Genomic DNA, 18,237 nt, shown 5'->3' with positions numbered 1-18,237 from the left:
TAGAGTATTACGTATACATTCCCTTGAATAAGCCTGAGCAAAATGCCATCAATCGTTCTAAATCAGCAAACACAAGGGGGCTAGAACAAGAACCTGATTGCCAACGAAAGCTGAACCAGATTGTTCTCGAAAGCGAATTTGCCGAGGGACTGAAAAAACAGCTTTGCTTCGCTTAAAAAGATTGCCTTACTATATAGCTATTGAGAAGAATATAACAATCTGCTGACATGTGCGCTATATGAATTTAGATGAATGACGTTGTAGTTCGAAGGTAAGGACCGAGATTCGCTTCTCCATTTCTGGATCAAATTTGATTTAGAGAAATTTATGATCGGGTATCGCTTCTACATTTCAGCTTGTGATGATGTGTCGAACTCAAGCAACCTTCTTTTACAAATTAGGAATTGTTATAAACGTCACTAAAAACATCGATACACAACTTTGACCATGCCAACTGTTCATTTTGAGGTTGAAATTTGTCCTTGCTGATGAAACGATGATGATATTGGGATGAAGAAAGTTGATTTGAATAAAATATACTACTACTTTGAATAAAAACTTACCTGTCCAGTTTCGGTTCCCGGTGTTCTAGGAACGCTTAGAAGCATTCCTAGTTTGGGCGGTAAAAGACTGTCTCCTTTAAGGTCGTCTTCGGAATCCTTCCGGAAGTCTTGCAGTCTTTAGAAAATATGTAATCAGTTCATAACAAAGAGAAAAAAGATATGGTAAATTAGAATCATTCCAAACTTTTCATACTAGGGATGGCAATAAAAAACTCGTTTCAATTCTTCTACGTACATTTATTACAACACGTTTCCATGCAGTTTTGTGGTTGTTTTATCAATCTATACTTACAGCACAGTCTAGGTGTTATTATTCTTATAGTTCTATCTAAGTGCTACGAAAACTTGTGGAAACCCAATCAACCAATTTTCAAATTGAAAACATGCATTTCAAATTGGCAAATGATGAGATAAAACTAAATTTTGAAAAAAAAAACTAGAGCTTTCCCTAAGAAGTAAGAAAACCAAACGTATGCGCATTTCACTAGAGCGCAGCATAACCCATCATTAGTAGTACTAGTAGTGGTTGGGCGTTGGTGGTAGTTTTTTGGTAGAAGTTAAGTGGATGTGGTGGTTGTTTTGATCGGTAGTAGTTTGCAGTGCTTGCCCAGAATTGCGAGGTTCCTGCAAAAGATTTGCATCATTTGAAATGGTGATCAGGTGCCAGTGCACGGTGCAGTCGATGTTACAGAAAAAGAGGAGACAAAATTACATGTAACGGAGAAGGAGTTAATAACAAAAAGGTCAACACTTGACAGTCTCGGTAGCCGATTATCGATTAGAGATCTTGAAAATATGATTCCTGGAAATTGTCAGAAAAAAACATTTGAGTAAGACTGAAGTTTAATGCTAGCAAATATTTTGGACTGTTGAATGTTGACAGACTCTAGAAAAAGTTCTGAACTATTCGGCATGAGTGTCAGTAGCGATTTTTATTTACAGGGAATATAGTCGGATTAACAGGACCTAGCCAAATCAATATCTCTACTTGTCAATTGGGCACAATTTTTTTGAAAAATGTTGGAGAACAATATTTCAATCCTGTAAACTTTAGATCCACGACAACAAATAAATAGTTAGATCAACTTCTTGAGTATGTCCTTACGTTAAAATTTTAGAATTTGATGGTTTAAAAGTTTACCCTTATGACAGAGAAAAATTAAAATGTTAGCAACACAAACCTTAAGTAGAATCATTGATTGTTTTTTCAAATTTGTTCTATGTAGGATTTTTTGAAATATATTAAGAATTATTAAAATGATTGATTCGAGAATCATAATCTTGACTTAAAAATTGAATACAAACCATGCATACAAATATTAATAAGCCCAAACACATTCGGACACATTTGGAAAATGATCTCAATCTTTTTGTATGATAATAGAAAAAAAAATTAACAAAAGCTTTTTGCATGCATTAAGTTTCTGAGAAAATTCTTGGAGCATCCATAAATCTGTCCTTCCTTAATTGGGAAATGATTCTTCTGGTTGAGATGAACAGGGTTAATGAATTTAAAATCTTAAAATCAAAACTATGCAAAATTAAAAATTGTTACTACCAAAAAAAGCAAATCAAAGTGGCTTTCGAAAGAGTACCAAGCATTAAGCAACCAAGCAATCAACACACGACGAATAATAAATATCGAATAAAGGAAGCATACCTTGCCGCACTCGATACCGGAAGTGTAAGTTCCGGTTTCCGCTTCTGGGCTTCCTCTTGCCGATGAGCCCGCAGCTTCCGTTCGGCCAGCAAAAAGTAGGTGGCCGTTATGTGATTGTACTCATTTCGATCTAGAGCCCTACAAGAAAGAATTCCGATGTGAGTTTTACATTTAAAAAAAATATAGTTTAGGTTTGAGCCTACTCTAAGATTTCCTCTTTGGTAGCAATCTTGCCGTTGATCATCTTCTGGATGATCAGGGTGTGGTCCTCCTCGCTGACCTGCTCCCGGCTGACCAGGGGCAGATATTCGGGCGTGTCCTCGATGGCTCCCTCCATCAGCCACGGGTCCTCGGCAATCTGCTGCAAGGTGTAGCGCTTTTCCGGTTCCCGTACCAGCATGGCAGCGATTAGTCTGTTGGACAGAAATAACACGTAGAAATCGAAAGTTCAGAACACGTGCGCTTGGAATCACCGGAACGTGACCCACGAGCGAGGGATTAAATTGTACACTTACTGTCGGCAGCCCTCGGACACGTGATCCGGCATCGTGTACTTGCAGTCCATAATCATGGTGAGCGTTTCGGAGTCGTTAGCCTCCTGGAATGGGGGGTGGCCACACACCAGCATGTAGAGAATCACCCCCAGGGACCAAACGTCTGGAAGAATAGTGGAATATTAGCGGGCACATGTTGATTCTTTTTTTTTCAAAAAAAAATTAGAAAGACAAATAATATAATTCAGGAATTTTACAGGTTTTTAATGACCAGTCTGTCAGTTCCTTAGTCAGTCAGTCAGTCAGTTTCTCAGTCAGTCAGTCAGTTCTTTTGTCTGTCAGTCAACTTCGTAGTCATTCAGTCAGTTTCTGAGTCTGTCAGTCACTTTCTTAGTTAGAAAATCAGTTCCTTAGTCAGTCAGTCAGTCAGTTCCTTAGTCAGTCGATCAGTTTCTTAGTCAGCTTCTGAGTCTGTCAGTCAGCTCCTTAGTCAGTCAGTAATTTTTTTAGTCAGTCAATCAGTTCCTTAGTCAGTCAGTCATTTTCTTAGTCAGTCAATCATTTCCTTAGTCAGTCAGTCAGTTCCTTAGTCAGTCAATAAATTTCTTAGTCAGTCAGTTAGTTCCTACGTCTGTCAGTTAGTTCAATTGTCTGTCAGTCAGTTCCTTAGTCAGTCAATCAGTTTCCTAGTGAGAAAACCAGTTCTTGGTCAGTCAGTCAATCAGTTTCTTAGTCAGTCAGTTCCTAAGTCTGTCAGTTAGTTCCATAGTCTGTCATTCAGTTCCTTAGTCAGTCAATCAGTTTCTTAGTCAGTCAGTCAGTTCCTTGGTCTGTCAATCAGTTCGTTAGCCAGTCAGTCAGTTCCTTAGTAAGTCAGTCAGTTTCTCAGTCAGTCAGTCAGTTCCTTAGTAAGTCAGTCAGTTTCGTAGTAGCTTCTGAGTCTGTCAGTCATTTTCTTAGTCCGTCAGTCAGTTCCTTAGTCAGTCAGTCAGTTCCTCAGTCAATCCGTCAGTTCCTTAGTCAGTCGATCAATTTCTTAGTCAGCTTCTGAGTCTGTCAGCCAGTTCCTTAGGCAGTCAGTAATTTTCTTAGTCAGTCAATCAGTTCCTTAGTCAGTCAGTCAGTTCCTCAGGCAGTCAATCATTTTGTCAGTCAATCAGTTTCCTAGTCAGTTAGTCAGTTCTTCAATCAGTCAGTCAGGTACTTAGTCAGTTAATTAGTTCCTTAGTCAATCACTCCGTTCTTTAGTCAGTCACTCAGTCAGTTCCTTAGTTAGTCAGTCAGTTCTTTAGTCAGTCAGCCAGTCAGTTCCTTAGTCAGACAGTCAATCAGTCAGTCCGTTCTAATGATAGCGAAGAATTAGAAAAGAAAGAGAAACCTACCAACTGCCGGTGCGTCGTACGAATCACCCAACAGAATTTCCGGTGCCGAATACGCTAAACTGCCACAGGAGGTTTCCAGCTTTTGGCCCGGACAGAACTTATTGCTAAAGCCGAAGTCTGTTAGCTTCACTACACCTAACTTCTCGAAAAATACTACATTTTCTGGTTTGAGGTCCCTGAAATTGACACAAAAGACACATTAAAACTTCTTGTTGACCAGAAAATTACAAATTTAACAAACCTGTGCACAACATGTAACTGATGGCAGTAAGAGATGGCCCTGACAATTTGTCGGAAGTACTCCTGGGCCAGATTCTCCGACAGACCCTTGTCGTGTCGCATGATATAGTCATACAGATCCCCACCATCGCCCAATTCCAGAATCAGGTAAAGCTTGGTCTGGGTATCGATCACCTCGTATAGTCGCACCACATGCGGATGCTGAACCAGTTTCATACATCTGTAGAGAAATACACAAATTCAGATATCATTTTTGTTTATCAACAAACCCAATAACTCTTACCGCACTTCCTGGAAAAGATGCGCCCGGGAAATCTCGTCCAGTTTGGTTTTCTCGATCACCTTGACAGCGACCTTTTCGCCGGTGAATACGTGCCGGGCCAGCTTGACCACGGCAAAGTGGCCGGAACCGAGCGTTTCCTCCAGGTCGTATAGGCCAGCTATCTTCCCGTCGTACACTCCGGCCCGGCTTGCCGGGGACAGCCCAAAGTTGCGCTGCATGGCTGTGGTTGGTTGTGGATAGGGCTGTTGGGACCTATCAAGATAAAACTGTTGCGGTTGGCGCGATCACCACAGTTTAGGTCCTTATTTTCTATGTTGATCCATTGGTTATTCTGAAATCAAAATAGAGAGAAAGAAAAATAAGAATTATTGAAATGTATGATTTTTGCTTTAGTGCTTTGGGATCACTCTCGCAGGCATGTGAATGAGTTTTTTTTATTTGATCATAAGGATTATAACACCAGGATAACATTCATCGCTTAAGAATGTCAATACCGTTGATATATTTTCAAAAATTTTGGAAAATTGATCCCAATTACGGATCCTGATTCTGGATCCGGGATCCTGATGCCGGTTTCTGTTTCTGGATCTTGATCTCAAATTCCAATCCTGAACCATGATCTCGGATTCTGATCGTGATCCAGAATCATGGAGGCTGATCTTGTGTTCTTGCTGATTCTGGATCCTTACTCTAAATTCTGACAATAAATCTGTAACTTTGCTCCCGACTTCCGATCCCGGGTATTGAACACTTGATTCCGAAACTTAATCCTGGATCCAGATTCAGAGTCTGATCTTAAATCTTGAATCCTGAACTCACAACCTGATTGTTGATTCTGATCGCAGATCCTGATCCCAGTTCTGGATTCTTGATGCTGATGCTGATGTCAGATACTGATTAGCTTATCCTGTACTGCACCCTAATCCCGAATTAAATAGAACCCTGACCATAATCCTGGATCACAATTCTGGACCTTGATTCAAATGCTGGATCTTAATGCCGGATTCTGAAACTGATCTGGAGCCCATCTCTCAATCCCGGAGCCTGATTTCAAAGACTGATCTTGGATCCTGATTAGCATTGAAAGCTTTCTTTTTGACTCTTCTTCGTCGTTTTTGTGTTGCAAAACCTATCAATTTTGAGTATTGTGATGTTTTTTTTATTTACTTTTTTTTTGCTTTGTACTAATCAGATAATACAGTTAATTTGCTGAAAACTGATTTTTTCCTACACACCAAAAATTTTATAACTTTAAACGAGACAGAAACGCTTAAAGACCTAACAGCGTTTAGATCTAATCGAGAAAAGATGTAATTTTATATCAATTCGAATTTAAAAACACACACATTAGATCATGGCTGTGAAAATTAAATTGAACCCGATCTAAAATTCACATTATTTGTGAAATGAGTAGCGCGTAGCAATACATTTCAATGAAGCAGTGAAGATTTGTATTTAGGTGGTCAAATAATGGAGATTGTTGTGTGAGATTGTTACGCTCAAATGAAAATTTGTTGTATTTATTCAATATAGAAAAATACTAAAATAAGGTAAACCCTGGTACTTGGCATCACAGCTGTCAACGCAAATCAGAACGTAAACAAACATTGTTTACTTCAAGCGGATGGTTTGTTTTGAACTTTCTTCGGGATCCTGGCTGGAATTAGTAACCAATCCGGTGAGTATCATTAAGTGCTAACTAATTCGCATTCTATCAATGCTTTCATTTTTTCAGGTGAAATAACTACGCATCTAAACCAAATGGACAAACAGTTCCGATTACGTTTACGCACTAGCACCCCAACCGGAACAGCGAGATGATGACATCAAAGCGACAAGTATTTTGATGGCAAACAGTGTAATGGGGACCTCTTGACCATCATGATGACAACGCCGCTCTAATGGAAGTCCAATCCAGGAAATAGCAGTAAGTATCTATATAATCTAAACAGTGTTTTCGTTTATTGTCTACTGGCACAGTGGCAGTGGCAAACTTCATTAACAAAATCCTCAACTGGGACGATGCATATACATTATATGCGTTGTCCCAGATGAAAACTTTATTTGTTTACGCTGAAAAAGTTTGCCAAAATCGCTATAAATGAAATACTACTATCAATCTTACAACTACATATTCGAAATTTGGTGCCCTAGGAATGATTTTGACGCCGGAAGACGCCTCTTTGGAATCATACCAGTGTGTTGTTCCGGTTGATATTGGAGGAATGTTTTGCTACCCATCATCAAGCTAAACTCCATTTGATCGCAGGCTGCTAACTGGTCAGGTCAGGTCAGGTGTTGATCGAGATGAACTGACTAATGAGACGAGCTCGTTGGGAAACGAGAGGGCCTGTTCAAAATCAGTGTGTCAGGTATGTAAAATCACATTTGAATACCTACCTAATTATAAAACCTAGTTTAACAATGATACGGTTGCTTTAATTTGGTTGCTGTATAGAGTCGCAATGTTTCTTTTCACGAGAGTTTTCTCCAAAATTATAAAATTCTCAGTTCTACAAAAATGGAAGGTTTTAACTCACCAACGAATAAAGAAATAATCTGTACGTATCTGTATTCGTTGATAGATCAAAGTAATCTTTACATTCTATTTCAGAATGAAGATTTTTTATTTACGTATGATCAGGCAGGATAAATGAGGACCTAGTGAAAGTTTTTCTTATGAAATTACATTATTATTTAAACTTACTAAGGTGGATTTCAATCAATTATGGATGAATCATCCCTGAGAATGAAAATCCCGAAAAATATTCCAATGCATTAAGAAAATCGCCTGCACGTATGCAACGATGTGTTTTAAATTCAATGTATTTAGACTAGTACAAAAATATTTACCGATGCATATTTGAAGGCGATTTTCGTAGTACCCATTGGAATGTTGTGTATTTGCTTTAAATCGCACAAAAAAAAAGCCCAAATGCATAAGATACATATCATTTTTTATTGAATCTCCTGCCTCGTTATTTAGAATTATTTTTCAATGAAACTTTATAGCAACCGGATCAAAGCGCAAATTATATTCATTTCCGGAAAACAGGAGTACGATTTTCTAGAGCTAGAGGCAACAAGGTATAGTACATGGTGACGTACTCTATACTATATAAGTCTACATGTAATACAAATCATCAAATGTTTTCGTGAATCTAAAATTAAAAAAAAATATTTTACTTTAACTTCACTTCACCCTTTCCTCTCTTTCCTTGTGCATATTAGGCGATGGTTGACTTATTTTGGTTACTACAACGAAAATATAAATAAACAATTAAACAAATAAATGACTCTCACAAGGAAACATGTATGCCGAATCAGATTAGAAAATAACGTGCCAAAAAGTACCGCAACCGTCGTCTTGTGTATAACGAAAATTTTGATGATTTTTTAGAGGCTGACTGCTTGGTTTTGCGGCTCCTATTGTTGATTTCTTTTAATGTTTTGTATTTATGCATTTAGAAATTTCATTTTTCTTCAAAACTCTAGTGCGACAGCTGCTGCCCTGACCTACATTGGAACTGATAACCACAAGAGACCATCAGAAAACTTTTCCGACGCTAGAGATTTCAATCCACCCAGCGAGGTACAGTACACTAGGTTATTACTCAATTAGAGGCTGTGTTTCGTTATGTTCAATATTAATTTTTTTTCAGTTCAAAGAACACTGGAAGGATTCTATGGGCCATCATGATATAGGTTCTAAAACTGCTCGGTGGTTTCAAGTCAATGCCTATATCGATATTGTTGCAGCAATTCACCTGAAGGATATCTTGGATTCTGCATTGGTCTGTTCGGATCTCTTGAAAAGATTTCATTTTGTATCCGAACGAATGTTCGGAGTAGTGTGTAGGAGCCTGGCACTCTGGCCACAATTCTAGGAACATTTGTTTGGCCATCTCTTCGTTAAACGCATCTGCTTCGTGAAAGCCAACATTTTGGTGTATTTCAGTTCCTCAGGTTAAACCAATGTTCTGGCGTGATCCGTTCCTGTCTTAGCAATCAACCTTTAGGCGTATTCTTCGTCTACGCATGATGTTCGACCAAGTTAGTTTAATCGATTTCTGAGTTAGTCATGCAACGCGTTTTAAGACTGAATCCTATCTGGTACCCTGCGTTGTACAGCATTTTAAAACAACCAGTATTATTGGAAAACCCGTCTTATATTGTACCTTTCGCCTACCTTATTTTACTGAACTCATGGGGCCGGTCATTTCCGCCAAAACTCGAACAACGACTCTTTGACAAAAATAAAACAAAATAATTTGGCGCACCAATGTCTGTGCATGGCTTGCTACAATTCGATGAAACTAATTTCATCGAAAGGTTTGCTATTCGTTGGAAATGAAAACGCCCAAAGGTTGATTTCACAGACAGGAATAATTTTCGTCATGTTTCAGATTTCACTTCCTCTAAACGATCATGCCAAAATGTTGATAGTTAGGAGTACGTTAGCCTGTCAGTTAAATCTATAATAGGGTTACCAGATCCCGCCACACCAAAAAGAGTACATTGAGATCATTTACCCAAACATTCAAGAGAAACGATATACAGTAGAACCCCGCTTATCCGAATTCCAGTTATCTGAACTCTCGCGTTATCCCAGCCATCAGGTTGATACAAATTCATTTAATTATATATATCGAGCTTTGCGCCGCATTTATGCATATTACCTAAATTGTGTACATATTGCTTACTGTTTGCATACTCATAGGCGCTTATCGCGCTCACTATTTTACGACTAAAAATGCATGTTAATTAAAACAAAATGTTAAAATAATCTGTTGTAAGCTTTCTTCCTTCCGTAGCTTTTGCATAAGATGTGGAAAAACCTCATAAAATGGAAGAATTACGTCGGTTTTCCAAAACAAATGTCTTTCAACAAAAAAAGAGTACATTTGGTAATTTTTCACAAAAAGAAGAGTACGCCCATTTTTCGATCGAAAAAGAGTACATGTACTCCTAAAAGAGTACGTATGGTAACCCTTATCTATAACTCAGGTTAAGGATATAAATTTTGGATATGACTTGTTTTTAGAAATACGTCATTATGACGGGATTTAAGAAGCTACATTCCAAACGGTTTTTACTGAACTTTTCTTATTCACCAACTTAAAAAAACTGCCCAACTTCCAACATCAACGGCTATATGTTGGCAAACTATTATCTGTTAATGATAAGTTTTTCTAAGTAATCATGAAAATCCAATAACCGGTATGTTAGCTAGGTAGAATTTAAATTATTGTAAATTCATCATACAAACTGTGATTGCAATACAAATGTATAAAGCCGAAAATGAATATTATCATTATTTCCCTGAATAAATCCTTGAATTTATGTCTCCCAAATTTATGGCTGTTAAGCTTTATGTCGAAAAAAGTGTAAATTTATGTGAAAGGCGATTTTTTTATTGTGTGCATCGTATTTGACATAAAATTACATCAAAAAAAATCTAATTTTATATCTTTTACAATTTATGGCTTCAAGCGTTTCTGCCTTTTCTTGTGTAAATTTATGTCAAAAGTGATGCTTCAATTTTGTGCATCCAATATGACATAAATTTACACCAAAAATTTAATAGTGTGTAGGTAGAATTTAAATTATTGTAAATTCATCATACAAACTGTGATTGCAATACAAATGTATAAAGCCGAAAATGAATATTATCATTATTTCCCTGAATAAATCCTTGAATTTATGTCTCCCAAATTTATGGCTGTTAAGCTTTATGTCGAAAAAAGTGTAAATTTATGTGAAAGGCGATTTTTTTATTGTGTGCATCGTATTTGACATAAAATTACATCAAAAAAAATCTAATTTTATATCTTTTACAATTTATGGCTTCAAGCGTTTCTGCCTTTTCTTGTGTAAATTTATGTCAAAAGTGATGCTTCAATTTTGTGCATCCAATATGACATAAATTTACACCAAAAATTTAATAGTGTGTATAATACATCGTGTTGATAATGGAACCAAGCATTGATTTTTGTGATTTTGAAGGACCTCCAAGCGAGTAGTGGTGGTGGTGAATTTAATTTCTTTTGCTTCGTTTATTCCGAACAACAAATATAGACTCCATTGAGATTTTCACACATTCAATCCACATCCCTGCAAAGATTAAGATCTGGTGCTGAATAAGAATCAAGATATTTTTCCAAAAGCACTCGTACACTCTGGCAAATTCTTATTATTATACTTGTTAAGGCTGATAATTTGGCCCTGATCAGCGCCTGAGGTTGACCCTGTAGTAGTTAGTAAAACGTTAAAAAAACACATTTAAAGTTTCCTCTGCTTTGTCAAACTTGGTGATCCGGTGCGAAATTGATACTTTCCTAAAATTAAAGTATTTACGTGTTGCGCTTAAACTTGTTAGCTAGAATTAGCAAAACTGTAAGTCTCCTTTATTGGAATTGATAAAACAAAACAAATAACATTCGCTAATTTTATTAGGTCGAACACATTAGGTCTGCAAAATAACCTGAAAGAAACCTAAAAAGAAAGAAGGTTAGAAAATGAAATTGTTCGTTTATTTAAAATATAAAATTATATAATTTTCGGATATGCTTTAGGTGCTTCGAGCTTGGAGCAATTATACAGGCTTTAAGAGCGTTAAAACTTACAGGAACTGTTAAGTAAGTGCTTACAAAATCGGTAAAATTTATAATACTTAACAAAATGTTAAATTTTAGTTTCAAAGTTGATAAACAAATAAATCGTTCTCTGCTATCAAAACGGTTGCCTCACTTGACGCTCCTTAGCTGCAACAATACTTGCAAAATACGTTTTACGAACCGTTTTAAGAACTACAAACTTATTTTTCACAAGAGTCTTATAATTATTTTGATTATGATTTTAATGATTATGTTTTTTGATTAACGCGTTTAATCTTTGTATGAATTTTACTAAAAATCGTCAAATAGAAAGAGGTTTGTACATTTGTTTTTAAAGAACTCAGAAACTACTAGACAAATTGAACTGGAATTCGGCATGGAGTATTTTTTGAGTAAAGAAGGATATCTGTGGAGTTTTGAGTCTGTCGCACTCAAGGGAAGGAGGGCTCCCATACAAAATAATCGTAAAATACGATAAAAAGCGGTAAAATTCAATCTATTGACTATTCAATCTCATCAAAGGTTGTGAAAATGCTTACATTTACATGTTCAGATAAGTTTTAGTACAAAAAGGCCCCTCCCGTCAAAGAAAAGGGGGGTGCCTATCCAGTATGAAGAAAACACGAGACAATCCTTATCAGGAATCAGACAGGGTGATTTGAATCGAATAACAAACAAACAATATGAGATTATTTATAACATTTAATGGTCCCTCCCACTTAATAAAATGGGGAGGTGCTTAACAAAATAATTGATTTCATTAAATTGATAAGTTATTTAATAAAAATAACCCTACGTGTTTTCTGATAAAGTTTTCTCTTGTGTTTTCTTTATATTGGATGGGAACCCCCTTTTCTTTGACGGGAGGGGCTTTTTTGTACTAAAAGTTATCTGAACATGTAAATGTAAGCATTTTCACAACATTTGATGAGATTCACTAGTCAACAGACTGAATTTTTCCGCTTTTTAGCGTATTTTACGATTATGTTGTATGGGAGCCCTCCCTCCCTTGAGTGCGACGGACTCAAAACTCCACATATATCATTCTTTACTAAAAAAAAATACTCCATGCCGAATTTCACATCAATCGGACCAGTAGTTTCTGAGTTCTTTAAGAACAAATGTAAAAATTCTCTCCATTTGTATAGAGATTTTGACGCATTGATCAAAAAAATATCTTCAGTTGTTTGATATAGTAATGATTGTGACATGAACTTTCAAATGCAATCAACGAGAAAATTTCCAACATGCTCCATTTGGAGTTATTGAAGTTCTAAAAAATCATTTTTCAACACATATTGCCTCATAACTTCAAAGCAAGAGCAAATTTTGATAATCCGTTTTCAACAAAAGATGCGCATTATAATTATCTAAAAGGTTGCTGAATAAACGATTTTGATAAAATATCACTATGAAAAGATATTAAAAAACCTGATTTTCATAGGACCACCACCCCTTCATGAAAACAAGTTGTCAGAAAACTTTCAATTCAAGAGACAGATGTGTGTATTGGACAAAATTTGATAAATTGGTACGTTCTACAATATTGTAGAATAATGTAGGCCTCTATCTTATCACAGTTAGGAAATAATTTTTAGATCTCAGAAATCTTGTGAATCACCCTAAAATTTTTCCAGTCAAAATGACCGCCTTCATTTAGTTGTTGTAAAAGTTTGTCTAAGACATCAAATGCATCAAACTTAAGAGGAAGACGCTAATAATTGTTTCCCGCTAAATTTCATTTCTGGACCACTGTGCAGTGGATTAAAACTCGGAAAACGTGATCATGGGCTTTTTAAAGGCCTAAATGTTGGCCAGGTGGCAAAGTCCTATCTTTTGAAACAACATGTTTTGAAGACAGTTTTTCAAAAACTAACCTCAATAAACGAAAAATTCGTTTAACTTTTTTTGAAGTTTGTTTTGAGACCAGCTTTGTATGAGAGAGTTGTGACAATTGTTAAACTACACAACTTCGTTGAAGGTATCAAGTCACTATTTTGAATTTTAATAATGGTACTTTTTGGGTGATTTCTTTATAAAATTGCATGTGTTCGTTGTTTAATATCTCTGAAAGTTGCAAACGTATCAAAACAAAAATACATGCATTAGAAAGGACAACCTTTTAGTTTTTATGGACATACAGTTTAATTTTTTTGCATGAGGTTTCACTACTAACATAACTTTACTATTTTCACTGAATAATTATTTGGACTGAAAACTGCTGAAGACTGCTGGAACAGAAACTATAATATAATTGGAATCCCTCATAGGGAAAGAAAAATTAATTAAACTAAGAGTTGTAAGTTCAAGGCTGCGATCTCAACGCTTTGATTACCGTGTAGGAATTTAATTTCAACGAGAGTTTAGACAATTAAACGTGCATTTTATGGAAAAAGTTAAAGCCAAATCCAATGCATAAAACTTTTAGTTATTAAATCTGAAGTTTTCAACAATTTTTTATCATTGAACAATTTATTAATTTTAAATTATTATTGGTCATAAATATGTTCAATTCTACAATACAATTTTAAGAAAACTAAAAAAAGCATATTGAAAACATGCGGAGGAAGTCTTCAACAAGTTTTCAACGGATATCTATCAAGAAATTCCTAAGTACAAAATAAAACTTGAATTTACCATTCTATGGAGAGATCATCCATCTTGAAAGTGGGAGGATTGTCAAAAGAAGTCGTCCACATTTTTTTACAAGCTTAATATACTGGATTTTTATTAGATAACACATGAAAAAGATAAAAAATATATTGTTATCATTTGATTTGTACCTCTTAGACGACGAGGGGTCCCAGAGAAACTAGTCCATCTCATCGAAGCACAGTACGAGGCATTTTCGTGCAAGGTCTTACACGACGGTGTCTTGTCCGAACCAATCCCGGTAACTGCTGGAGTGAGACAAGGATGTATTTTGTCACCGCTGCTTTTTCTCATCGTAATGGATGAGATCTTGACTGGATCGATTGACTGTAGACCAAACCGAGGATTGCCGTGGAATCCTTCAACCATGGAGCAACTGAACGACCTTGACCTGGCAGACGATATTGTTTTGCTCGCCCAAACACAACAAGACATGCAGAGCAAACTCGACGACCTCACCGAAAGCTCCAAGGCAGCAGGTCTCAAAATCAATGTCGGAAAGACCAAGTCGATGGAAATCAATACAGAAAATCGTTCCAATTTCGTGGTAGCTGGACAACAGGTTGAGACAGTGGAGTGCTTCCAGTATCTTGGTAGCCAGATTACGCCTGATGGTGGTACCAAGAAGGACATCGAAACCCGGATCAGAAAAGCCCGATTTGCGTTTGCGAGTCTCCGAAACATCTGGCGGTCACGCCAGATCTCTCTACGAACTAAGATCCGAATCTTCAACTCAAACGTCAAATCCGTATTGCTGTACGGGTGTGAGACTTGGTGCACATATGCGGTGACGACGCGAAAACTGCAAGTTTTTGTGAATCGGTGCCTGCGGAACATCATCCGCGCTTGGTGGCCTGGCAACTGGATCTCAAACGTTGAACTTCATCGCCGGTGTCATCAAAAGGCGCTAGAAATCGAGATTCGGGAACGTAAGTGGAGATGGATTGGGCACACGCTGCGAAGAGATGAAAACGAGATTTGCAGAGAGGCGCTTGACTGGAATCCAGATGGGCATCGAAGAAGAGGCAGGCCCAAAAGCTCGTGGCGGCGAAGTCTAGCCGCTGAAATCCGCACAGTTGACGAGAACCTTGGCTGGCAGCAAGTGAAGACGCTGGCTCCGGATCGCCAGCAGTGGAGATCTTTTATCTCAGCCCTATGCGCCGGTCAATCGGCGCTGGACCCTTAGGTAGGTAGGTATTTGATGAGTACTCGCGTAAAATTAAAGAAGCAAAAAATAAATCTATTCAAGATGAACTGGAGAAAAACAAATCTAATGGTAACCTACTTTGGAAAACGATAAAACGATTAATAAGTACAAATGGTGCCAAAGCCGATTCGATTTCATTCAATGGAGTTGAAATAACAGATGAATCTGAAATTGCGCAGAAGTTCAATGACTTCTTCATCGATAGTGTCATGCAAATTCATGATAGTATTCCGGAAAGTTCCAATAATTGCATTGAGCAGATTATTTATACCGGCGGAAAATTCGCACATTTGAAGCAATAAGTAGTCAAAAGTTTGATGAAATCGTTAACAATATGAAACCCACTGCGGGTATTGAAAATGTCTCTTTGAGAGTCTTCAAAGATTCTTTGTCTTTACTAGCAGATACGTGGAAATATTCAACAGTTGTTCCTATTGAAAAAGAGAAGAATGCGCGAGAGGCATCACTTTATCGCCCTATAAACATGTTGGAAATCCAAGAAAAGGTGCTAGAGTTAGCAGTTCAAAGGCAGTATTTGCGATTCATTGAGTCCGAAGATATACTTATCGCCGAACAGTCTGGATTCAGGAAGCAACACTCAACAGAATCTGCAGTGAATTTATTACTTCGTAATTGGAAGATCAACATCGAAAATGGTACCTACACTGTTGCTGTGTTTCTTGATTTCAAGAGAGCATTTGAGACTATTGATCGATTGCTTTTAATGGATGTGTTGGTAAGAGTTGGTATCGATGGTACTGTTCTTAACTGGTTTGAGAACTATTTAGAGAACAGAATGCATAGAACAAAGTATGGATCATCTTATTCACGATATAGAGAAAATAATTTAGGTGTCCCCCAAGGTAGTGTGTTGGGTCCCCTGTTATTTACCTTGTACATCAATGACATGAAAAAATGTTTACAGTACGGTCGTCTCAAACTATTTGCGGATGACTCAGTCTCCTACTGGAGCGGTAATGATGTAAAACTCGTGATACAAGAAGCTTATGCGGATTTAAGGAATATTGCTAATTTTTTGAAATACAGAAAGTTGTGTCTGAATCTTACTAAAACTAACTGGATGGTTATCGGAAATCGCAACGCTGAAGCTAGTTCTAATCTGATTATCGATGGATGTGCAATCGAAAGAGTACGCCAAGTTAAATACTTAGGAGTACAAATAGACGAAAAGCTGAATTTCGTAGCTCATATCGACTACACTGTCAAGAAGATTGCCATGAAATATGGAATACTTTGTCGGATAAGCAGACATATGACTTTCTGGTCAAAAATTATCTACATAAAATCTGTTATTATGCCACATTTCGACTATTGCGCTACCATATTGCTTCATGCATCAGATACACAAACGAAAAGGCTGCAGAGAATACAAAACAAGATAATGCGAGTAGTGTTACGATGCAATCGATATACTCCAAGTGCTCTTATGCTTGATATGTTGCAATGGTTGACAGTTAAGCAGAGAATTGCGTATACCAGTTTGATTTTTATACACAAAATGAAGAAAGGAATGTTATCATCCTATTTATTGGATGGTCTGCAGTATGGTATCGATATACACAAATACAATACAAGAAGAGCTCAAGATTTTAGATTACCAAACACGAAAAAAGAGATGACCAAACGTTCTGTTTTCTACAACGGACTGAAGATGTAAAATAACCTGCCGCTGAACATCAAAGACAGTTCGAACTTAAATGACTTTAAGAAACTGACAATACAATACGTTAAACAGTCAATCTGAAACAATGACCAATCCTAAAAAGGATCATATGGATGTGATGAAGATCTGAAGAAGTATCAGATAAAAAAAAATGTACGGTGATGGACATACGCGGGAGTAAGACAAACAAGTCGTACAGGAATTGATCAAACCATGTAAACATAATTATCCAGAGGATAAATAGTCCCTCCCACTCCTAAAGAAGCGTATGGGGTGGAGGATGGACCCAAATGGGCCTGTGGGACCATCACAAAAAAAAGAAAAAAATGGTCTAAATCCATTCAAGCTTCCTAAAAAATGGTGGGTATAAAAAAAACTTGCCAGAACTGTTTCCGGACGTATCCGGATCGGCCAAATCTGTGCAATTTTATAGAAAAACCTGGCAAAATCCGGGCAATTGATTTCGAAATATTCATCCCAAAATCCGGGCAAATTTGGCCAAACCAACAAATTATTCAGTAAAAATCAAGAAAAATACACATGAAATATTTTTTTGTCATGAAACATCAGCAGATTTTAAAAAGTATTTTTGGCTTCCAAAACACAATTCATGATATTTGGATAAAATTTGCTATTAAAAATTTCTTTTTGGACGTAAAAATGAAAAATAATAATTATTCAGTTTTAGATTCTTGTTAAATATTACAAATAAAGTTAATAAATCTGGGCGAAATCATGGCTTTTTCCAAAGAAATTCGGACTATCAGGCCGGTCCGGACTTTCCTCAAATTTTCTGTCAAACATCTGGCAACCTTAGATTCTTAGATTCTATTTGCTTAATTATTTCTACAGTTATACCAACAAAATTGTATTGGGGACTAATGGGGACCTCTCCCTACTTCCTGTGTACCCCCTGGAAGAAGAGTGGTGTTTTAAATAATATTCATAGAACCATTTTTTGTACCCAATTGATTTCCCATGTCATATTTGGTTCCATTTGTTTGATAAATCCTTGGTTTATGCAAAACAATTGTATGAGAGATTTCCTCTTCCCTAACTTTATCCCCAATTGAATTGTCCAAATTCCTTCACAGAATTCGAAATGCGTAAGTTGAGCAAATTCTTATTAAATATTTTATCTGAAGTATACATTTTTTTTTAAATTTTTGAAATCATATCTACACAACATTTCGAGCTCAATGGTTTAAGGTGGATATGAGTAGTCAACCAAGCTAAGCTAAGCTAATTGAATTGTCCAAATTCCCTCACATGCCAAATTTGGTTTCATGTCTTCGATAAACTCTATAGGAAACCCCCCCCCCCTCCCCCCTCTCATTCCTATCACCCCACTGGAAGGAGGCAGTAGTACCTAATAAACTTTTAAAGAAACATTCCTCATACTCGAATACCCTACCAAGCTTAATTTGGTTCCAATCGCTGGATAAGTTCTCGAGT

At 36.8% G+C, this 18,237-nt stretch overlaps 2 protein-coding genes across 4 annotated transcripts in view; one reads left to right on the top strand and one right to left on the bottom strand.

Moving 5' to 3' along the window:
• Positions 1-18,237, bottom strand: part of LOC129756529 (SNF-related serine/threonine-protein kinase-like) — a 136,772-nt gene that overhangs the window by 12,304 nt on the left and 106,231 nt on the right. For both annotated transcript variants that reach the window (XR_008739473.1, XM_055753441.1), the window contains exons 2-8: positions 4,623-4,955; positions 4,341-4,559; positions 4,100-4,275; positions 2,739-2,880; positions 2,427-2,636; positions 2,224-2,361; positions 564-678 (exon numbers count right to left, since the gene is read on the bottom strand). Coding sequence is in view for 1 of the 2 variants with exons in the window: in XM_055753441.1 (XP_055609416.1) it covers positions 564-678; positions 2,224-2,361; positions 2,427-2,636; positions 2,739-2,880; positions 4,100-4,275; positions 4,341-4,559; positions 4,623-4,840 (1,218 nt within the window). In the remaining variant the exon portion in view is untranslated. The remainder of the gene's footprint in view (positions 1-563; positions 679-2,223; positions 2,362-2,426; positions 2,637-2,738; positions 2,881-4,099; positions 4,276-4,340; positions 4,560-4,622; positions 4,956-18,237) is intronic.
• Positions 5,861-9,186, top strand: LOC129756532 (uncharacterized). 2 transcript variants are annotated; one of them, XR_008739475.1, is made up of 3 exons: positions 5,861-6,549; positions 6,777-6,994; positions 8,118-8,289. XR_008739475.1 is itself a non-coding variant. In XM_055753444.1 (3 exons), exons 1-3 carry the CDS (start codon positions 6,942-6,944, stop codon positions 8,507-8,509), a joined length of 375 nt encoding a protein of 124 aa, XP_055609419.1. In that variant the 5' UTR covers positions 5,861-6,941; the 3' UTR covers positions 8,510-9,186. The 2 variants fall into 2 exon arrangements, 1 of the variants encoding a protein (XP_055609419.1); XM_055753444.1 differs by having other exon boundaries at positions 5,861-6,994; positions 8,118-8,214; positions 8,285-9,186.

The sequence above is a fragment of the Uranotaenia lowii genome, chromosome 3, assembly GCF_029784155.1.
Source record: "Uranotaenia lowii strain MFRU-FL chromosome 3, ASM2978415v1, whole genome shotgun sequence".
NCBI classification, from domain to species: Eukaryota; Metazoa; Arthropoda; class Insecta; order Diptera; family Culicidae; genus Uranotaenia; species Uranotaenia lowii.
The sequence above is the reverse complement of the archived record's forward strand: the minus strand, read 5'-3'. Positions and strand labels throughout refer to the sequence as shown.